The sequence below is a fragment of the Podarcis tiliguerta genome, assembly GCF_965153285.1.
Source record: "Podarcis tiliguerta genome assembly, chromosome: Z".
NCBI classification, from domain to species: domain Eukaryota; kingdom Metazoa; phylum Chordata; class Lepidosauria; order Squamata; family Lacertidae; genus Podarcis; species Podarcis tiliguerta.
The window spans coordinates 824704-845988 of NC_139553.1; the positions used below are offsets into that span (position 1 = coordinate 824704).

Sequence of the window (21285 nt, forward strand, 5' to 3'; positions counted from 1 at the left end):
GAGGGAAAATTCCCAAAACAATTATGCAGGGGGTGGAGTTCAACACATATTTTCTCGCCTGTTTGCAAGCCAGTAGGTTACTGTAGTTAAGAGTGCTGGACCAGGAATTGGGTGACCAGCATTCATATCCCCCACTTGGCCATTATTATTATTATTACTACCGTATTTTTTGCTCTATAAGACTCACTTTTTCCCTCCTAAAAAGTAAGGGGAAATGTGTGTGCGTCTTATGGAATGAATGCTTTCACTGCACAGCAATCCCTCTTGTTGTTCTGGCTTCTGAGATTCAGAATATTTTTTTTATTGTTTTCCGCCTCCAAAAACTAGGTGCATCTTATGGTCTGGTGCGTCTTATAGAGCGAAAAATACGGTATTTACACCTCTCCTTTTCCCCTAACAGAACTCAAGGTGGCTTACAGATAAAAATAAGAACCGCTAAAAACATAGAAAGAACAATCATTAAAAGCCAATTAAACATTGATAGAAATGTGTGTGTGTGTGTGTGTGTGTGTATTAATACTATACCAATAATTGCAGCAAAACCAGCACAGCACCAGCCCTTTCCTTAAAAGCAGTCAGTTCCCCAGAGCCTGTTGGAACAAGAAGGCCTTCAGCTACCGGGACAGAAGAACAACAAGGAGGGAGCCAGTCTGGCTTTCCTGGGGAGTGGGTCTCAGAGTCACCCCTGAATAGCAGCCCCTTGTCCCCACAGTATCCTGGATGCAAAGGCATTGCTGGGAATGATTATGGGAGGCAGGGGCAGTGGTGGGCCCCATGTACACTCAGTGAGCCCCTTGTACACAATTGAGTGATATGTAGAGAACATTCTGCAAAGGACTATTGCAGTGCGCTCTACCTGGAGCTACCTTTGAAGGTGACCTGGAAACTGCAATTAATCCAGAATGCGGCAGCCAGACTGGTGACTGGGAGCGGCCACCAAGACCACATAACAGCGGTCCTGAGAGATCTGCATTGGCTCCCAGTACGTTTCCAAGCACAATTCAAAGTGTTGGTGCTGACCTTGAAAGCCCTAAATGGCCTCGGCCCAGTATACCTGAAGGAGTGTCTCCACCCCCATCGTTCAGCCCAGACACTGAGGTCCAGCTCCGAGGGCCTTCTGGCGGTTCCCTCATTGCGAGAAGTGAGGTTACAGGGAACCAAGGAGAGGGCCTTATTGGTAGTGGCGCCCGTCCTGTGGAACGTCCTCCCACCAGATGTCCAAGAGAAAAATAACTACCAAACCTTTTGAAGACATCTGAAGGCAGCCCTGTTTGGGGAAGTTTTTAATGTTTTATTCTGTTATTCTGTTTTTAGTGTTCTGTTGGAAGCCGCCCAGAGTGGCTGGGGAAACTCAGCCAGATGGGCGGGGTATAAATAATAAATTATTACTATTATTATAAAGGGGCCTTCTCTTTGGGGGCATGAGAAAAAGGAAAACCTCAGAAATGTCCTCAACAAAAGGTCTTCTGAGGAATTCCTCCCACTCACCCACTTCCCTCTAGTTTCGACAGAGGCCTTTGCTGGGCTCTCTGGGAAGGCAGGGCAGGAGGCTACCAGGGAATGACCATGAGGCTCAATGGCCACTGAGCAGATCAGTCCGCTTCCCCACCCCTTGCGAAGTGATGACCTCAGCGCTGGGGAGAGGGAGAGAGCGCCAGTAGTGGGGTGGTGATCATGCCGACCCCCCCGATAAGATCTGCCTGCCAGGCCTCTCAGGCACTATCAGACTCCGGGTCTCCAAGGCCAGTGGTCAAGAGAGGGTGGGAGATAGGAACAGCTGGGGCTCCCCGTCACACGCTGGCTGGGGCTGAAGGGAGTTGGGAGCCCAAAAAGAGATTAAGAGACACAAACCCCCCCATCCCTCTTCAAAGCCACATTCCACCACGTTTTTAGTTATGGAAGGTGTTATATCTGGGCTATGTTTTTAAACAGGTGGGGGGGGGGAGACCCCTGGCGCTCCAGATCAGCAGAGCTGCTTTAAAGTCTGGTGCAAAAGCACGAGGCAGAGCTGAATGGAAGTGTTTGCTTTCCAAATCCCACGAAAATGACACTGCACTGTTCTGAGTTTCGTTTTCTTTCCTGCCAAATTTCAAGGCAGGAGGAAGAGAGCCATTACTCATTTTTACTTTTTTATTTTTATTTTTTGGCAACGGGGCTTTTCTCGAATCGAGATAGCCTGTTGGTGGAACAGCCTGCAAGACTTTTAGCTGGCCGTATGGGCTGCTTCGAGTCACGAGTTGCTGAATTTTTTATCTGCTGGCTTGAATTATTGTTGTTTGGTGGATCCAGTGTGCAAGCTGCAGTGGCTGGGCACTGGCGCAAATGAACGACTACCTGTGACGGTCTGGTTCACACGTGATGCTAAGCCAAGACGGGGCACAGGGAGGAGACAGTGACTGCTCTGCTCATCCTCTGATCTTGGTGGCTGAATCACTGCCACCAGCAAGGATGTGACCTGGATGAGGGTGCATGCGTGGTCTCATCCAGACAAGCCACAAGCTGTAATAAACCATGATCGAGGTTTGCTTGGTGTAATGAGCAAATTGTCTCTGTCTCCCTCTCCCTCTCTCAGGGGGGGGGGGGAGGCACGATCCTGATCACATTCCAAAGCAGCAGCCCAGAAACCTTAGTAGTTATCCTGAAAGTTTAATAAACCCCACTTTCGCTCCAAGGGAAGCTCAAGTCAGCCAGGCACTAATCCATACAATCAGTTTGTTAAAACGACGAACAGACAGCAGCAACAGAGCAAGACACAGGAAACAGCAGAAAACCAGGAGACGGGTTAGTTTGCAAAAGCATGGCTCCACCATTTTTAAAACTGTGTCACAATATTATTACTTTTTAAAAAATAATAATCTAAAGGTTTCTAACATCAGGCTCAGGGCACTGAGACACTTGAAGAACACAAAGCAAATTCTGAACGGGAGAAAAGGCAGGAGTTGACTCCGCGGAGTTGGCATTGAAAATATGTTTAATCCTCTGGCGTCATGGAGGAAGACCCCGGGGATGAGGAAGCCCTTGTAGGCAGGAGAGCAGAGAGGAAGGCCACGAGGTGCCTTGGGCGGCAGGTGGAGGGCTCCCCAAAAAGGGGGACGTGCAATTTAGGCCACCGGAGTGGAAGCGAGAGGAAATGGAGGTGCAGGCCCGTAGTGCGTTGCTGATTCAGAGGGCAATTTCTACGTGCCACTTTGGGAACCTTTAACAGGGCCACAAGTGTCGTTATTTATTAATTACATTTGAATAGCACCTTTTCCTCCAAGGAGGGGTACATGGTCCCCCCCCCCTTTTCATCCTCTCAACCCTGTGAGATAGGTTTGGCTGAGAGGCAGTGGCTGGCCCAAAGTCACCCAGTGAGCTTCACTTGACTAAGTGGGGATTCAGGTTCCCCACTTCGCAGCCTGAGACCCCTAATCCTTACCCTGGCTCCCTCACAAGCAGCGGGGAGGAGAGCTCAGCCGTGGGTCAAGTCTCAATGCATTCCCACTGTGTTCACTCGGTTGTTGTTTTTCAAAAATGAGAAACCAGTGGCACGTCTTGTAGGGACATGAGCAGGGTGGCGCAACTTTTCTCGCATAGGAAAACAGAGCTCTATCTCTCGCCCAAAACACAAAAAGCAAAGTGGGCTGGGGGTGGGGTGGGGGGTGAGTTTTGACTGTGAACTCCCAGGTTTGCTGTTCCAAGGCCATACAAAGCTCACAATAAGAAAAGCCAGCAAGAGTCACAGTCCGTGAGAGGAGGACATCAACAGATTTAAGGAAACCAGAATGGATGAGTCGGGGAAGAAGGACGCCTGGCAAATACTCCCCTGGCCAGTCAACCAGGGGCCAAAGCCCAGCCTGTTCAATGCCAGATATTGGGAAAGCAGAGGAAGAAACAGCCAGCTGCACATAGCCTTCTGGTCTCCTTGATGCAATTCTTCGATCATTTGTGTTGAACTGGGGTGGTGGTGGAGGAGGAGATCACCTGGAGCCACTCCTCTCATAAGCCTAAGGGAGAAGAGACAGAGGCGTCAGCACAGCCAACAGCAGAACCCACGCTGGGTCAGGGATCACAGGTCCTGGAGGCTGCAGGATCAGGGCCCTCCAACGCTCCCAATGCAACAGTGTATCTGGAATGGGGAGGTGGCGCCATCTTGCCCATCACCTCAGGTGGAGAGCCTCCCCAGCATCAACAGTCCTTCCAAATCCACCTTCATACACTTAAAGCATTGTTAAAAAGGTAAAGGGACGCCTGACTGTTAAGTCCAGTCATGGCTGACTCTGGGGTTGCGGCGCTCATCTCGCTTTCCTGGCCGAGGGAGCCGGCGTACAGCTTCTGGGTCACGTGGCCAGCAGGACTAAGCCGCTTCTGGCAAACCAGAGCAGCGCACGGAAACGCCGTTTACCTTCCCGCCGGAGTGGTACCTATTTATCTACTTGCACTTTAATGTGCTTTCGAACTGCTAGTTAGGCAGGAGCTGGCACAGAGCAATGGGAGCTCATCCCATTGTGGGGATTTGAACCGCCAACCTTCTGATTGGCAAGCCCAAGAGGCTCAGTGGCTTAGACCACAGCACCACCCGCGTCCCTAACCACGGTTACTTCCCCTTTAAAGTGTCATGGCTTCCCCCAAAAGAATTCTGGGAGCTGCAGGGTGCTGAGGAGGCCTCAGCTCCAATCACAGGGCTGCAATTTCCCGGAGTGGTTTAAGAAGCAACCTGTCTTCACAGGGAACTCTGGGAATTGTAGCTTCATGAGGAGGAACACTGAGGCCTCCTTGCAACTCTCAGCACCCCAAACTACAGCTCCCAGAATTCTTTGGGGGCAGAATCCACGGCTGTTAAAAGCGGCATCGCTCCCAAGTGTGTGGGTGCGGATGTTGCCAAAGTCTGCCTCCGAACCGCTGCTTTGCCAGGCCCCTGGGGCTTGAGGGCTGCCTGCTGTTTATATAAACAAAATCCAAGTCGGGTACGGTTGTGTGAGCTCCAGTTCGTCAGAATGGCTTCTTCTCGGCTGCTCGGGTGCCCAGCTGTGGAGACGAGGCACATGTTGCTATGCACAGCTTAGCAACAAACAAGATGTATTCAAAGCGGATAATGAAATTATCACAGGGAAACAATGGGCTGACACTCGAGGAGACGGGGACTGAGGCGATTGCCTTCTTCACCAAGATGAAAAAGATGTGTTTCTTATTGTCTGTGCAAATATGTAGCGGCACCCCCCCACCACTCCCCTACTTCCCAGGGGCCTCACCTCCCCGCATAATGGGGTGTAATGAATATTGACAGAAGATCATGTCTTCATAAAGCAGCCAGAAACTCATTAGAAGGTGCATGTCTGCGTTCGGAGGTAGGAACCTGTAGCCTCTTGTGCTGTGAATGGGGTCCAGAAGCTTTCAAAGGGGGAGGGGGAGGGAGTGCAGCCTTCCTAATGCAAACGAATTGTGTCCGTCTTGGTTTAATGATATCTCTTTCTTCACCACGCCATAGCAGATGCCCAGGAATCAAGCACAACTATCCGTAGGTTTAAAATAATATATATTTTTGCAAGGTAGCTGACAAGCAATTGGTTGCAAACCAGCCACAGATTTCGTTCTTCGCCTCTCCTAGCTCTGCATAACTCTTTTTGTCCTACCCTGCTCCTGTTTCCCCCCCTCCTTTCCTTTCCCCCCTTTTTATGTCTGCTCTTGGATGCCACCTCGGCAGCAAATAAATGGTGTAAATAAACCATAAACACGGCTAAGGTCAAAGCCTTCAGATGAAGAAAACTGATCACTGCTTCACCTCTTCCATTATTCTCACTTATTGTATAGCCTGTGGTTGGTTGGCCGGGAGTGTGCGTGATTAAAATAAGTTCTTTCAAAATTGTTTTTACTTTATGCCATTCTTTTCCACGAGAAAACGGTGCTTATTCTCAGATAAATATGCCCAGTGTCAGGGAAGAAGCAGCAAAATCCCCTTTTGTTCCTGCAGTCATGGTGGTACAGGGACTTCAGGGAGTTTAAAAGGCAAAAGTGCCCAGGTGGGAAATATTCCCTTTCTTTCTAAATCAGGGTTGGCAAAGCGGCTTACTTGCTTGGTTCCTAGCTCCATCTCAGGGATATTGAAGCAGTGGTCAAGCAGTGGTCAGTGGTCTCGGTGGGAAGGGGGCAACTGGTGGTCTTGAAAGAAAGGGAGCCCTGGAGTCCAGGGTTATCCAGCTACAACATACCACAGCTTGTTAGACGTGGTTTATCTGTCTAAGTTAAAGCCATGGTTTTCCCAGTAGTGATGTATGGAAGTGAGAGCTGGACCACAAAGAAGGCTGATCGCTGAAGAATTGATGCTTTTGAATTCTGGTGCTGGAGGAGACTCTTGAGAGTCCCATGGACTGCAAGGAGATCAAACCTCTCCATTCTTAAGGAAATCAGCCCTGAGTGCTCACTGGAAGGACAGATCATGAAGCTGAGGCTCCAAGACTTTGGCCACCTCATGAGAAGAGAAGACTCCCTGGAAAAGGGAAAGATGGAGGGCACAAGGAGAAGGGGACAACAGAGAACGAGATGGTGGGACAGTGTTTTCGAAGCTACCAGCATGAGTCTGACCAAACTGCGGGAGGCAGTGGAAGACAGGAGTGCCTGGCGTGCTTTGGTCCATGAGGTCACAAAGAGTCGGACACGACTAAATGACTAAACAACAACAACATCTGTCTATTTCAGGCTTTACCTGCCTGGTGCTGCCTGGAGGGACACAATGGAAATTGTAGACCAAAACATCTGGGGGGCAAAAGGTTGGCAAGTTCAGTCTCTGCCCACCTAGACAGATGGCCAGATGAACCTGAAGAGCAGCCCAGCCTCCTGTTCCTACAGTGGCCAGCCAGATGCCTGCGGGAAACCAGAAAGCAGGGTTCGAGCACCAGAGCCCTCTCACTTCCTGCAGCTTCAGGAAGAACCTTCTGATTCCTGCATTGCAGGCGGTTGGACTAGATGACCCCTGGGGTCCCTTACAGCCCTATGGTTCTGATGGTAAGATCTGTTAGACAGCAGAACGGACTCCCTTGGAAGGGGCTGGACTCTCCTTCACTGGAGGTTTTAAAGAAGAGGTTGGATGGCCACCTGCCAGAGTTGCAATTCCTTCCTTGCAGAGGGTTGGACTAGATGACCTCGGGGTCCCTTCCAGCTCTGCCATTGTGTGATTCTAAGAAGCCTTTCTACTTCCAATTGTGGAGGCAGAGCATAGTCACCACGTCAGGGGGCCATCAGAGCCCACCTAGCAGTTCAAAAGCACGTCAGAGTGCAAGTAGGTAAATAGGTACCACTCCGGCGGGGAGGTAAACGGCGTTTCTGTGCGCTGCTCTGGTTCACCAGAAGCGGCTTAGTCCTGCTGGCCACATGACCCGGAAGCTGTACGCCGGCTCCCTTGGCCAATAAAGCGAGATGAGTGCCGCAACCCCAGAGTCATCCGTGACTGGACCTAATGGTCAGGGGTCCCTTTACCTTTACCCTTTACCATGAAGTTTACATAGGAACGTAAGACAGCCTGCTAGGTGAGGCCAGTGGCCTATGGAGTTCAGCATCCTTTTCCTGCAGTGGCTAAATAAGACACATAATCTGATCTGCAGAGGCAGGAAAGAGCCTTTGTTAGCATGGAGTCCACCCAAAGCATCATATTCATATATTGGACTTGACCTAATGGATTTAACCTAAAGGCTTGCAGGATTGTGGTTGTTGTTGTTGTGATCAGAACCCCAAGATCCACCCACCAGAGCCTGATGTGAAGGGCATACATTTAGTACTAAAAACCCAGGAATCTGTTTTGAGTGACAGGAGCACAGGAAGCAGTCCAGTCAAAGGCGACTCTGGGGTTGCAGCGCTCATCTCGCTTTCAGGTCGAAGGAGCCGGCGTTTGTCCACAGACAGCTTTCCGGGTCATGTGGCCAGCAGGAGTAAACTGCTTCTGGCACACGGAGGACCATGACAGAAGCCAGAGTGCACGGAAACGCCATTTACCTTCTCACCGAAGCGGTACCTATTTTTCTACTTGCACTGGCGTGCTTTTGAACTGCTAGGTTGGCAGGAGCAGGGACAGAGCAATGGGATGAACCAAGTCAGATCATTGGTCCATCAAACTCAGTATTGTCTGCACAGACTGGCAGAAGCTCTCCAGGGTTTCAGGAGTCCCTCCCAGCCCTACCTGTAGAAGTCATTGGGGATTGAACCTGTGGTCTTCTACATGCCAAGCAGGTGTTCCACTATTGAGCTACAATCCCGACCTCACAGTCCTTTCACATTCTTGGTTCCTCCAAAATTTCTTCATTTGAGCAGTATAATAATTGAAGGCAGGGGAAAGAAATTTTGTTGCTGACAGGTAAAGGTAAAGGGACCCCTGACCATTAGGTCCAGTCGTGGCCGACTCTGGGGTTGCGGCACTCATCTCGCTTTATTGGCCGAGGGAGCCGGCGTACAGCTTCCAGGTCATGTGGCCAGCAGGACTAAGCTGCTTCTGGCGAACCAGAGCAGTGCACGGAAACGCCGTTTACCTTCCCGCCAGAGCGGTACCTATTTATCTACTTGCACTTTGACATGCTTCCAAACTGCTAGGTTGTCAAGAGCAGGGACAGAGCAACGGGAGCTCACCCTGTCGCGGGGATTCGAACCGCCAACCTTCTGATCAGCAAGTCCTTGTTGCTGATATGGCTCAGCAAATGAGAGTTGGACATCTTTGCAAAATCAGCCAGAGTTCCAGATCTAACTCTTGCCTGACCTTAATTTCATGGCTATCCTTTTGGCTGACTAGATGCTTTGCCACGTATTTTAAACAGGATTGTTTAGACAGAAAGGGTTGGGTGGAAGAGGTAGAGAGAGAGAAAGGAGCAGAAATGAACGGGCAAAGACTTTGTGCTTCACAAGAGTGTGTACAAACACACATGTGGGGGTTGCACACCCACAAGCAAGCCCCCAACAAAATATTTGAACAAGGGCCCTCATCTCAAGATGTCTAGGTTTTGTTCAGACCTACAACTAAAGAAAATAAGTCCCTATTTAGTGAGCTTAAAACAGGGAAATAGGGGCTTTGTTGATGGAGGGTCAGCGACCTCTGAGTGCTCACAGCACCTGTGGCTCCCTCTGCTCTCGCTCCCGCTGGGTTCGTTGTTTTATTTCCCCCCAGGGCTTTTTTTGGGGGGGGGGGTTACTCAAGGGTACTCAGTACCGGCACCTTCCCCCAACCCCGTTAAAAGTGCAGCACTTACTGTAACAACTTCATGGCGAGTGCCAGCAACATTTTTCTAAAACAAAACACAAAGAAGAAAGCGCCACCATTGATTTCCCCCCATGTGAGCAACTGGGGGGGGGGGGGGGTTGGTGCTACGCTGCTCAGCCCACTGTCCAGGAACCAAGCCTCACTTCAGGTTTGTACATCCCCTCCCCCCAAGTGAGATGAACCGCACAAGCACTTGGAACTATTTGGCACAGCTGCTCGTCTGGTGTGTTTTGAGAAAATTGTGAAATTTGTGCAACCCTTCTGAAGGGCTGGGTCAGCTCAGGTTGATTGAGAGAAGTGAGGTTACAGGGAACCCGGCAGAAGGCCTTCTCGGTAGTAGCGCCCGCCCTGTGGAACGCCCTCTCATCAGAAGGAAATAAGCAGCTATCTTATTTTTTATTTTTAAAGGTAAAGGGACCCCTGACCATTAGGTCTAGTCACGGATAACTTGGGGGTTGCGGCGCTCATCTTGCTTTACTGGCCGAGGGAGCCGGCGTACAGCTTCCGGGTCATGTGGCCAGCAGGACTAAGCCGCTTCTGGCAAACCAGAGCAGCGCACGGAAACGCCGTTTACCTTCCCGCCGGAGCGGTACCTATTTATCTACTTGCATTTTTGAACTGCTAGGTTGGCAGGAGCAGGGACTGAGCAACAGGAACTCACTCCGTCACTGGGATTCAAACTGGCGACCTTCTGATCGGCAAGCCCTAGGCTCTGTGGTTTAACCCACAGCACCACCCACGTCCCTTAGCTATCGTATCTTTAAAAGACATCTGAAGGCAGCCCTGTTTAGGGAAGTTTTTAATATTTAATACTGTATTGTATTTAACACTCGATTGGGAGCCGCCCGGAGTGGCTGGGGAAACTCAGCCAGATGGGCAGGGTATAAACAATAAATTATTATTATTATTATTATTATTATTATTATTATTAGCCTGAACCTATCCTATACAGAGCTTTTAGAAATCAAGGCAACGTCCCTCTCACCAACAAGGATTCTGCACCCACCTGAGTCTTTTTGCCAGCACTATGAGCAAGTGAAAATGCCTAAGACTGGGAGGAATTACTTAACAAAGACTTTTAAAGCAGAAACAAAAAAGAGTGGTGGCTTCCCCCACTCCCATCATCAAAGAAAGTGAAAATCAGGTGACACAGAACGCTCAGGTGAGGCCAGGAAAAGAGAAGGTGGGAAAAGCATTACCTGATGATTTGAATGCAGTCAGTTGAACAGCCTGAGAGAGAAAGAGGGAGAGGGAGAGGGAGAGAGAGAGAGAGAGGGAGAACACATCAACAGGTATATAAATGGTTGCAATTCTCAGCAGCCACCCACCCACCTTCCTCTGGTAAGACCAATGCAAAAGTGCTTTGCAAACATGAAGCAGTCTAAGTCAGTCTACCTGGTAGCCATCTGATCTCGCTCTACTGACGGAATTACTGTTTGATTCCCTGCACTGCACAGCCTGTGAGGCTGAAATCAGCACAAGAGGCGCGGGACTCTTCTCAGTGGCTGTTTCTTGAGCATCCACACAGACTTGCTTTCACAAAGCCTGCATGGGAGGTCACGTGCAATGTCTGGTCTGCTTTTTAGCGTTCCTTCCTATTTGTTTTACGGCAAGGTTATACAGTGGCACCTCGGGTTACAGACGCTTCAGGTTACAGACTCCACTAACCCAGAAATAGTGCTTCGGGTTAAGAACTTTGATTCAGGATGAGAACAGAAATCGCGCTCTGGCAGCGGGAGGCCCCATTAGCTAAAGTGGTGCTTCAGGTTAAGAACAGTTCAGGTTAAGAACGGACCTCCAGAACGAATTAAATACGTAAGCAGAGGTACCACTGTACAGCAGTAAGAATGTGAGAACACAAGAAGAAGAATAGAATCATAGAATCCTAGAGTTGGAAGAGACCACAAGGGCCATCAAGTCCAACCCCCTGCCAAGCAGGAAACACCATCAGAGCACTCCTGACATATGGTTGTCAAGCCTCTGCTTAAAGACCTCCAAAGAAGAAGACTCCACCACACTCCTTGGCAGCAAATTCCACTGTCGGACAGCTCTTACTGTCAGGAAGTTCTTCCTAATGTTTAGGTGGAATCTTCTGATGAAGAGCCTCTGATGGATCAGGACAAAGGGGCTCATCCAGCCAGGCTTCCTGTTCTTACAGTGGCCAAACAGATGCCCATTATGGGAAAGCAGGACCTGAGCACCAGGGCTTCCAGAAACAGGCACTCAGAAGCATCACTGCCTCTGACCCGGAGGCAGAACATAGCCATCATTCATCCATATCTGTTCGCACAGAGGTTTATGTATCTTCTCATCCATCAGATACTACCCCCCACTTTTTAGTGCATTCCCTATCAGCTGCCCTGACCACAGTGGTTAGTCTGCTGGGCTAGGACCTGGGAGACCAGGGTTCAATTCCCCACATTTGGCCATGAAGCTCCCAGGGTGGGACTTCAGGCCAGTCACTGCCTCTCTCAGCCTAACCTCCCTCGCAGGGAGATTCTTGCAGGGATTGAACGAGGAGAAGCCGCCTCAAGCTCCTAGGAGAAAAAGGCGTGATATGAATGCATGTAAGTAAGTAAGTAAGCCTTCATTTCAAATGCTCCATACATCTAATGTTTATTGGATGGATTTCCCCCAAATTGATTTTTGAATTCTGAATTTATTGTTATTCACGTTTTATACTGTATTTTATGCTGTTTTTTGTTGCATCAATTCAGTGTTTTAAATTTGTTGTTAGCTGCCCTGAGCCCGGTTTTTGAACTGGGAAGGGCGGGGTATAAATAAAATTATATTATTATTATTATTTATTATACTGAGAATCTGAGGTTTTACATAACAAGGACTAGAAACCTCCTGTTGTTTCTAAGTAGGTCGTCTTGGAAGTGTGTGAGCTGGGGGTTTCCTTTCGACCCGGTGATCGGGGGGCTATGCTACACTGCACAGTTTCTGACTTTCATCTCAGAAGGCTGCTAGCTGTGAATTAACATTATTTTCCCTCTTCCCTAATAAAACAGGCAGGTTTCTTGCCATTAAGGCTGGCATACTCAGTTACGGGACTGCGTGTGAGCCCCACTGGCAAGGCAAAGGGTTTCCCTGCCCTACGGCAGTAAGGGGGCTTGGCTCCCCAGGCCCTTCCTAGCCCTGCATTTTGATAACAGGGAGCTGAAACAAGCACAATGCCTGCAGGCGATGTCAAAACCCAGCTCTTCCTTCTGCAGATGCTGCTGAGAGCCTGGTTTGTCCCTCTTTGGCACAACAGAAAAGCTCTCCGTCCTGTAAAAGGGATATATTTGCAGAGGTTTGGCTTGCTTGGGAAGATCTAGGACAGAAAAAAGGAAGCCTTTCGTAATGTTGTTGTTTAGTTGTTTAGTCGTGTCTGCCTCTTCGTGACCCCCTGGACCAGAGCACGCCAGGCACTCCTGTCTTCCACTGCCTCCCGCATTTTGGTCAAACTCATGCTGGTAGCTTTGAGAACACTGTCCAACCATCTCGTCCTCTGTTGTTCCCTCCATCTTTCCCAGCATCAGGGTCTTTTCCAGGGAGTCTTCTATGTAGTGCGTAGTTAAACCGTGGAACTCCCTCCCACAGGAGGCGGTGATGGCTGCCAAGTTGGACAGCTTTGAAAAGGGTTGGATGAATTCATGGAAGAGAAGGGGGCTATTGATGGCTCTGCCTGCCTCCACAGTCAGAGGCAGCAGGGCTCCTGAATCCCAGTTGCTGGAGAGATATGGCTCTTGTTCTGGTTTCCTCTTCAGGCACCTGCTTGGCCACTGTGAGAACTGGGTGCTGGATTTGATGGTCACTGGCCTGATCCAGCAACCTCGGGTTAAGAACTTTATTCGTTCTGCTACCGCCCCATATCACTGCTTAATGTGGATTACAAATTTTTTGCAGATATATTGGCTAAAATACTAAAAAAGGTATTAGCAGAAGAAATTCATAAAGATCAAGCGGGCTTTCTCCCGGGCAGACACTTGTCTGACAATACGAGGAACATAATTAATATCATAGAAAAATTACAAGTGAAGATTAACACTAAAGCAGTTTTGATATTTGTGGACGCGGAGAAAGCCTTCGACAATATTTCTTGAAGTTTTATGAAGAAGAATCTACAGGGGATGGGGGTTGGTCAAGGTTTTGGAAATGGTATAGGTGCGATTTATTCAGAACAGAAGGCTAAATTAATTGTGAATAATGTTGTGACGGAAGAATTTAAGATTGAGAAAGGAACACGACAAGGGTGCCCAATCTCTCCATTGCTTTTTATATCGGTCCTGGAGGTTCTGTTAAACATGATTAGAAGGGACCAATTGGTTAAAGGTATACAAGTGGGAGTTAAACAGTGCAAATTGAAAGCATTTGATGATGATTTGGTATTGACTTTACAGGAGCCAGAATCTAGTACTAAAAGAGTATTGGAATTGATTCAAGATTTTGGTCAGGTAGCAGGTTTCAAGCTAAACAAGACGAAAACCAAGGTCTTAGAGAAAAACTTAACTGCGATGGAGAGAGAAAAGTTTCAGAAGGAGACAGGATTAATACTGGGCAAGAAAGTGAAATATTTGGGGGTTAACATGACTGCTAAAAACGTGAACTTATTTAAGGATAACTATGAAAAATGTTGGTCTGAAGTGAAAAAGGATTTAGAAACATGGTCAAATTTAAAACTATCATTGTTAGGCCGAATTGCTGTCATAAAAATGAATGTATTGCCAAGGTTGCTGTTTTTGTTTCAAACATTGCAAATCGTGGACAAAATGGATTGTTTCAAGAAGTGGCAGAGAGATATCTCTAGATTTGTCTGGCAGGGCAAGAAGCCTCGAATAAAATTTAAGATATTAACAGATGCTAAAGAAAGAGGTGGATTTGCCCTGCCAGACCTTAAACTTTATTATGAATCAGCCGCTTTTTGTTGGCTGAGAGAATGGATGCTTCTTGAAAACACTGATGTGTTGGATTTGGAAGGCTTTAATAACGTATTCGGTTGGCATGTATATTTGTGGTATGACAAGGTTAAAGGTTACACAAGGTTACACAGAGCCTTTAAAAACCATATTGTCAGAAAAGCATTGTTTAATGTCTGGATAAGATATAAGGATCTGTTAGAAAATAAAACCCCAAGATGGTTGTCACCAATGGAAGCGAAGGCATTGAAAAAACTCAATATGGAGGCCAAACGGCCGAAGTATTGGGAAATTTTGGAACAAGAAGGGGACAAGTTAAAATTGCAGAGCTTTGAAAAATTGAAAAACAGAGTGCGAGATTGGCTCCATTACTATCAAATAATGGAGGCATATAATCTGGACAAAAAATTAGGCTTCCAGGTGGAAAAATCAAAATTAGAAACAGAATTGTTAGATCCAAAATTAAGAACTTGTCAAGAATGTATAACTTGCTGTTGAAATGGAATACTCAAGATGAAACGGTGAAATCTGCTATGATTAAATGGGCACAAGATGTTGGACATAACATTATGATGGCTGAATGGGAACAGTTATGGACCACAGGTATGAAGTTTACGGCATGTAATGCCTTAAAAGAGAATCTAATGAAAATGATCTACAGGTGGTACATAACATCAGTCAAGCTTGCAAAAATCTATCATTTGCCCAATAATAAATGCTGGAAATGTAACGAGACTGAAGGTACATTCTTTCACCTTTGGTGGACGTGCCCAAGGATTAAGAACTTCTGGGAGATGATTTATAATGAAATGAAAAAGATATTTAAATACACCTTTTTGAAGAAACCAGAGGCCTTTCTCCTGCGCATGGTCGGCCAATTGGTGCCAAAGAAAGATAGAACTTTTTTTATGTATGCCACAACAGCAGCAAGAATACTTATCGCAAAGTATTGGAAGACACAAGATCTACCCACCCGGGAAGAATGGCAGATGAAGCTGATGGACTACATGGAATTGGCGGAAATGACCGGCAGAATCTGAGACCAGGGAGAAGAGTCGGTGGAAGAAGATTGGAAAAAATTCAAAGTATATTTACAGAAATATTGCAAAATTAATGAATGTTAGAAGAATGCTGGAATGAAGTTATATGGTTTTAGCAGAAATGCTATAAAGAATTAAGGGAAAACTGATTGTTAATGGGCCAAAGTGGAATATTTAAAGTTAGATTGTATTAAGATAAACTATAGAACAATAAATTGAGAAAGATGGAAAGGATTTGCTGAAATAGCTAAATTGAACTAGAATACAAAAAAGGGAGGTGTGAGGAGGTCGATGAAACAAGTAAATGAAACGTAAAGATATGGAAACATTGGATGTGTTTTTAAATGTTTCTGTTCTTCTTGTTGCTTTAATGTACTTTTTTTTTTGTTTTTCGTTTTACTTTTGATGTATTGTTTGTTAAATTTTTTATTGTTTTTTGTTGTTTTTCTTTTCCCTTTTTTTCTGTAGTTATTAAACTTCTAATAAATATATATATATATTTTAAAAAGAACTTTATTCGTTCTGGAGGTCCGTTCTTAACCTGAAACTATTCTTAACCTGATGTACCACTTTAGCTGCTGGACCATAAAGAAGGCTGATCGCCGAAGAATGGATGCTTTTGAATTATGGTGCTGGGAGAAACTATTGAGAGTCCCATGGACTGCAAGAAGATCAAACCGATCCATTCTGAAGGAAATGAGCCCTGAGTGCTCACTGGAAGGACAGATCCTGAAGCTGAGGCTCCAAGACTTTATGTTGGGAAAGATGGAGGGCACAAGGAGAAGGGGACGACGGAGGACGAGATGGTTGGACAGTGTTCTCGAAGCTACCAGCATGAGTTTGACCAAACTGCGGGAGGCAGTGGAAGACAGGAGGGCCTGGCGTGCTCTGGTCCAGGGGGTCACGAAGAGTCGGACACGACTAAACGACTAAACACGACCACCACCACTTTAGCTAGTGGGGCCTCCCGCTGCTGTTGCGTTATTTCTGTTCTCATCCTGAAGCAAAGTTCTTAACCCAAGGTACTATTTTTGGGTTAGCGGAGCCTGTAACCTGAAGTGTCTGTAACCTGAGGTAGCACTGTTTTTAAGATTTTATTACACAGGTCAATAAGGAAGCACACGGTCACCTCGACCTGCTTATCTGTGGATTTCATTGATTATTATCCTGCCCATGACATTAACGGGTTTTATTTTAATTCTATGTTTATACTCAGTCTTCTATTTTTTAATTATGTGTTTCTCTTCTTGTTGTCTCTCCGTGGTGTAAAGCAACAACGAAATTAATCAGCATTCTAAGCCCTGTGTGCAGCTGATCGTATCTTTGCTTCTGGGAATAACAGATGGGAATCAGCAGCGACCGACCTTGGCTTTTCAGAAATCTACGCAAATTGCAAAATTAATCCCTCTGGCCTGAGCCAAAGGCTGAGTTCCTAGGAGCTCAGGCAATGGCATGGTCCCTCTTGCCCAACGCCCGGGGTCAATGGGGAGAAGCTGATGGGTTTCCATTTCAGCCGCTGATTGGCTTGGCCAATCAGGGCAGCAAAATGAGCCCAGGGTTCATCCTTGCTAGAAGATTCCCCAGCCTGTTTTTCAGATGGTTTAGTAAACAAAAACAAAACAAGATGGGGAGGATGAGCACTGTTTATTTGGCTGAGAGGCAACTAGTGCCCTTGGGAGTTGAATAGTTAGTACTTGGCATAATCCAGTTTGATAGCGGGGGACAAACAGGGCCAAAAAAAAGTAATCAACTTTGAAAACCTATTTCTGACTTTTCAGAGTCCTTCATTCAGACTGTCAGCTTAGAGGTTGCCGCTGTCAGCAGAAAGCTTGATGGAACAATGAGCGAGTTGCCCGGAGTCAACCCTGCCTCTAGCAACGCATGGCAGTCTTTCCGCAACACGCCTGCCTGCTTTAGGGGCAGCTCAGTAGCCGTGACCCTTTTAGGTGGGCTTGTTGTTTTGGTCGCCCAGGCTCTCGGGAGCCCCCCGTGTTCCTACCCTCCAGTGCCTTTGGCACAGCTCTAAAACGAATTGCTGCTCCCTGCCTGCGAAGGCAAGATGATAAAGGTGGGGCTCTGGAAGGAGGAGGGGAAAGTCCCCCTCTCAGGAACCACGGGAGGAAAACAAGGCGGTGAAAGGGGGCTAGGGCACCTAATCAGCGCTAGCAGATACTGAGGACATGCCACAAAGTGGGGGAGACATCAGACAGCTATATTTGGCTCCAGTTTAACACTGCATTGGAAAAGGGGGGAGGGGCAAAGTTCTCCTCCCCCTACCGCCTCTATCACTTGCAGAGAAAAGAAATTGCATTCCAAAATCATCAAAGCAGAGAAAATATATTTAGGGGAATCTCTCATGGGTGGGGCAGAGAACATAAGAATGTAATAAGAGCCTTGGCAGATCAGCACCCTGTTCCCACAGCGGCCAAGCTGCCGTGAGAAACCCGACAGCAGGACTGGCGCACCAGAGCCCTCTTCCGTCCCGGTGTTTCCAGAAACTGGCATTCAGAAGCACTGCCGCTCCAGCTGTGGAGCCGTCCTGGCTAGGAGCCATCCGTAGGCACCCCCCCCCCACCATGCACTTGCCTAACCCTCTATCAAAGCCATCCCAGTTGGTTGCCACTGCTGCCTCCAGTGGGAGGGAGTCCCACTGGCTTTTACCTTACTTCACTTCAGGGCAAGGGCTATTGCTCAGTGGCAGAAAGCACACGAAGAGTTCCATTTTCAATACTTGGCAACTCCATGATGCAGGTGGGGGGGGGGACTGAAACCCTGGAGAGCTATGCTGAGTCAGGTGGCCCCATGGTGTGGTTCTGACTGGGGACCTAGTTTTATGGGACAGGTCATACCTTAGCGGTGGAGCACCTGTTTCTAAGGCAAAAGGTCCTAGGTCCAGTCCAGGAAGGGCCTGGCAAGGCCCCAGGTGACACACTGAGAAGCTGTTGCCCGTCCGTGTAGACAGTACTGAGTCGGGTGAACCAAGGGTCTGACTCTGTGCAAAGCATCTTCCTCTGCTCCTACTTTTGAGGCAGCCAGCGGGCGCTTGTCTTTTTTTGCTCATTCTACAGAGCCATCTCATCTTAGCTGTCAACTTACAGATTTGAAAATAAGGGACCAGCAGCCTCAAAAATAAGGGATCAGCAGCCAAAATAAGGGATTTTTGGGGACAGGGATGTTCAACTTCTGAGCCCCTCCGAGCCAAAGGCAGAAAGCCCAGCCTGCAGCCAAATGAAGCCTCGTCAATAAGGGACAGAAGCGGGACATGGGGCTGGGATAAGGGTCTGTCCCGCCAAATAAGGGACACTTGACAGCTATGCATCTCATCAGTCAGGTGCATTTGCAGCCATTCTGAGTTCTCAATGGGGAAGGAAGGCGTCATCATGAGATAGCTCCTTCCATGGGGTGGGGGTCCAGATCCGTGCAGAAGAAACATTTCCTTCGGGGGACACACACAGACACACAGACACACACACACACACACACCACCCTTGGCCACTTCACAACAATAAGGTAAGTTTCAAATTCTGCACCCACTGGAATCCTAAAGACATTCTTAAGAGCTCTGAGAACAAAGTGGAATCAGAATTTGGGAGGGATCCCAAGGGGGATCAGTCCAGCCCCTGGCAGCGCAGGTAGGAAAACAGAAGCCTCCTTCACAGGGGGAGGGAACTTTGGAGAAGCTGAAGGACTAAATCTCAGCCCAGCAGTGGCTCAAGCGCCACTTGGAATGCGTGACCAGCCCTCGTGGCTTCCTCTAACCAACAGGAGGAGCTCTGCTCATTAAAGAGAAGGGAGGGAGGAAGAGGCTGCAGCTGCAGGTGGTCCCAGGTTCAACGTCCCCCCCCGCACCTCCAGGTACATCTGGGCCAAGGCCTCCTATCAGAGGAGGTGGAGGCAGGTGGACCAAGGGTGCGGCCTGGAACAAAGCAGCTTCCAGTGCAACACAATGGTTAGTGCTGGACCATGGCCTGCGAGGCCAGGATTCTAGCCTCTCTCCTGGCCATCAAGAAGCTCACTGGGCGAAACCTTGTGAGGGGCAGTCGCCGCCTTCCAGCCTAGCCTACATTGCAGGGCTGTTGCTGTGAGAATAACTTAAGGAGAACCATCTGACCACCTTGGAGCTCCTCAGAAGAGAAGGCGGCATGTAAGCGCAATAAGTAAGTAAATAAATACAGTGGTGCCCCGCAAGACGAATGCCTCGCAAGACGGAAAACCCGCAAGACAAAAGGGTTCTTGCATCGCAAGACGAAAATTGACGAAAATTTTTGAGTTTTTTCCCCGCTCCCCAACCCCTTTTTCTGAAGCGCTAAGCTGCTAAAAGCCTTTTAGCAGCTAAACCACTAATCCCTTAAGCCTTTAATAGGCGTTAATAGCCCTTAAACTGCCAATAGCGCTAATAGCGCTAATCCACTAATGGGCTTGCATCGCAAGACGAAAAAACTGCAAGACGAAAAGACTCGCGGAACGGATTATTTTCGTCTTGCGAGGCACCACTGTAAATCAAATAATCTGGGTAGGTGGGGATGAGCTACATACCGGCCTCTCTGGAGACATAATGGATGCAAGTCCCGCTGGGATTTTGGCGCTGAAGTTCCCTGTGTGAGGGAGAAAGGAGGATCAGCCGGGATGCAAAAACAAAACAAAAATAGTCAAAGATGCTAATTTCATTGCAGGTGGAACAAGCGCCACCTCTGTACCCTTTCCGCTGCTGTTCTTCGTTGCAGAGTCCTTCTCCGAGGAGGGCGAGGCTGTATTCTCTGGGGTGGAGGGGCTGAACTTACCCACCTCCCAGGACGTGTTCCTAGGGCTTGACAGATAGTTGATGGGGTGGGAACAGTTCTGAAATGACACAAAGCAGTTGGACAGCATCCGCACCCCCAGACAGGCGGCTCCCAGCCCCCCAAGGCCACGCTCCGCCCTCCGCAGTTGGAGGCAGCAAGGCACCCGAATGCCACAGAGGGGGGACGGAGAGCAGTGCTGGATTTAGGGTGGTACAGGGGACACAAAATCAAGAAGATCCGCTTGCGCAGGGGCCGTGCTAATCTTCTCTGTATCGTTTTCTATGCCAAGCCTCCCTAAGAACTTAAATTATTATTTTTTAAAAAGAGTACAGGCCGACTTCTATTTATAATTAGGCATTTAATTGCACAGCTTTACTTAAGACTTGAAAGATTTGATAAAGGAGGCAAGATGGCTTTCGCTAATATGACACAGCATGAAAAAATATATTCCTCCCTTTCACTGAGGCCAGCAGGAGTTATGCGCTGGCTGATTTTGCAATGATTTGAGATAACAGCTTGGAACAATATGCAGCGCAGTTGTTTGCAGAAGTTTTTTATATTCATTAGGGTGGTGCAGGGGACACAAAATCAAGAAGATCCATAACTGAGAAGATCTGCTTTGGGGCACCAAATGTGGGCCTTGCACAGGGCACCATATTACAAAAGATTGCCAAAGGCTGTCCCTGGGGAGAGTTGCTCTTGCGCTCGACTCCCACGTGTGGGTTTTCCTTGGGGGCACCTGGCTGGGAACTGTGATCACAGGACTCTGGAATAGATGGGCCTCCTTTGGCCTGATCCAGAGCAGCCTCTTCTGGTGCTCTTTACGTTTGGAGAAGAAACAGTCAGCCAGAAACAGCCATCACCCAAACAACTTTATATACCGTATTTTTTGCTCGATAAGACTCACTTTTCCCCTCCTAAAAAGTATGGGGAAATGTGTGAGTGTCGTATGGAGCGAATGCAGGCTGCACAGCTATCCCAGAAGCCAGAACAGCAAGAGGGATTGCTGCTTTCACTGCGCAGCGATCCCTCTTGCTGTTCTGGCTTCTGAGATTCAGAATATTTTTTTTCTTGTTTTCCTCCTCCAAAAACTAAGTGCATCTTGTGGTCTGGTGCGTCTTATGGAGTGAAAAATACGGTATTTCCCCCCATATAACTATAACCCACATAAGAAAACAGAACTTAAAGAGACAAACAGATAAAAGCTAAACTGAACTGAACCAAGGCTGGCACGGGATGTTAGGTTCACAAGAAGAAACGGCAAAGCTGGTTGTGTGGAGAAGACGCAGAAGGAACGCCGTTGTAAGATATGAGAGAGCCAGGGGGGCTTAAAACGCATCTGG

The 21285-nt window shown here is 48.0% G+C and overlaps 1 protein-coding gene across 1 annotated transcript in view; it reads right to left on the bottom strand.

Moving 5' to 3' along the window:
- Window positions 1-2652: 2652 nt before the first annotated feature.
- Window positions 2653-21285, bottom strand: part of ADGRD2 (adhesion G protein-coupled receptor D2) — a 71427-nt gene continuing 52794 nt past the window's right edge. The window contains exons 23-26 of the mRNA XM_083422933.1: window positions 19859-20000; window positions 19698-19756; window positions 10417-10447; window positions 2653-3986 (exon numbers count right to left, since the gene is read on the bottom strand). Of these exons, the coding sequence (XP_083279059.1) occupies window positions 3979-3986; window positions 10417-10447; window positions 19698-19756; window positions 19859-20000 (240 nt within the window). The 3' untranslated portion in view covers window positions 2653-3978. The remainder of the gene's footprint in view (window positions 3987-10416; window positions 10448-19697; window positions 19757-19858; window positions 20001-21285) is intronic.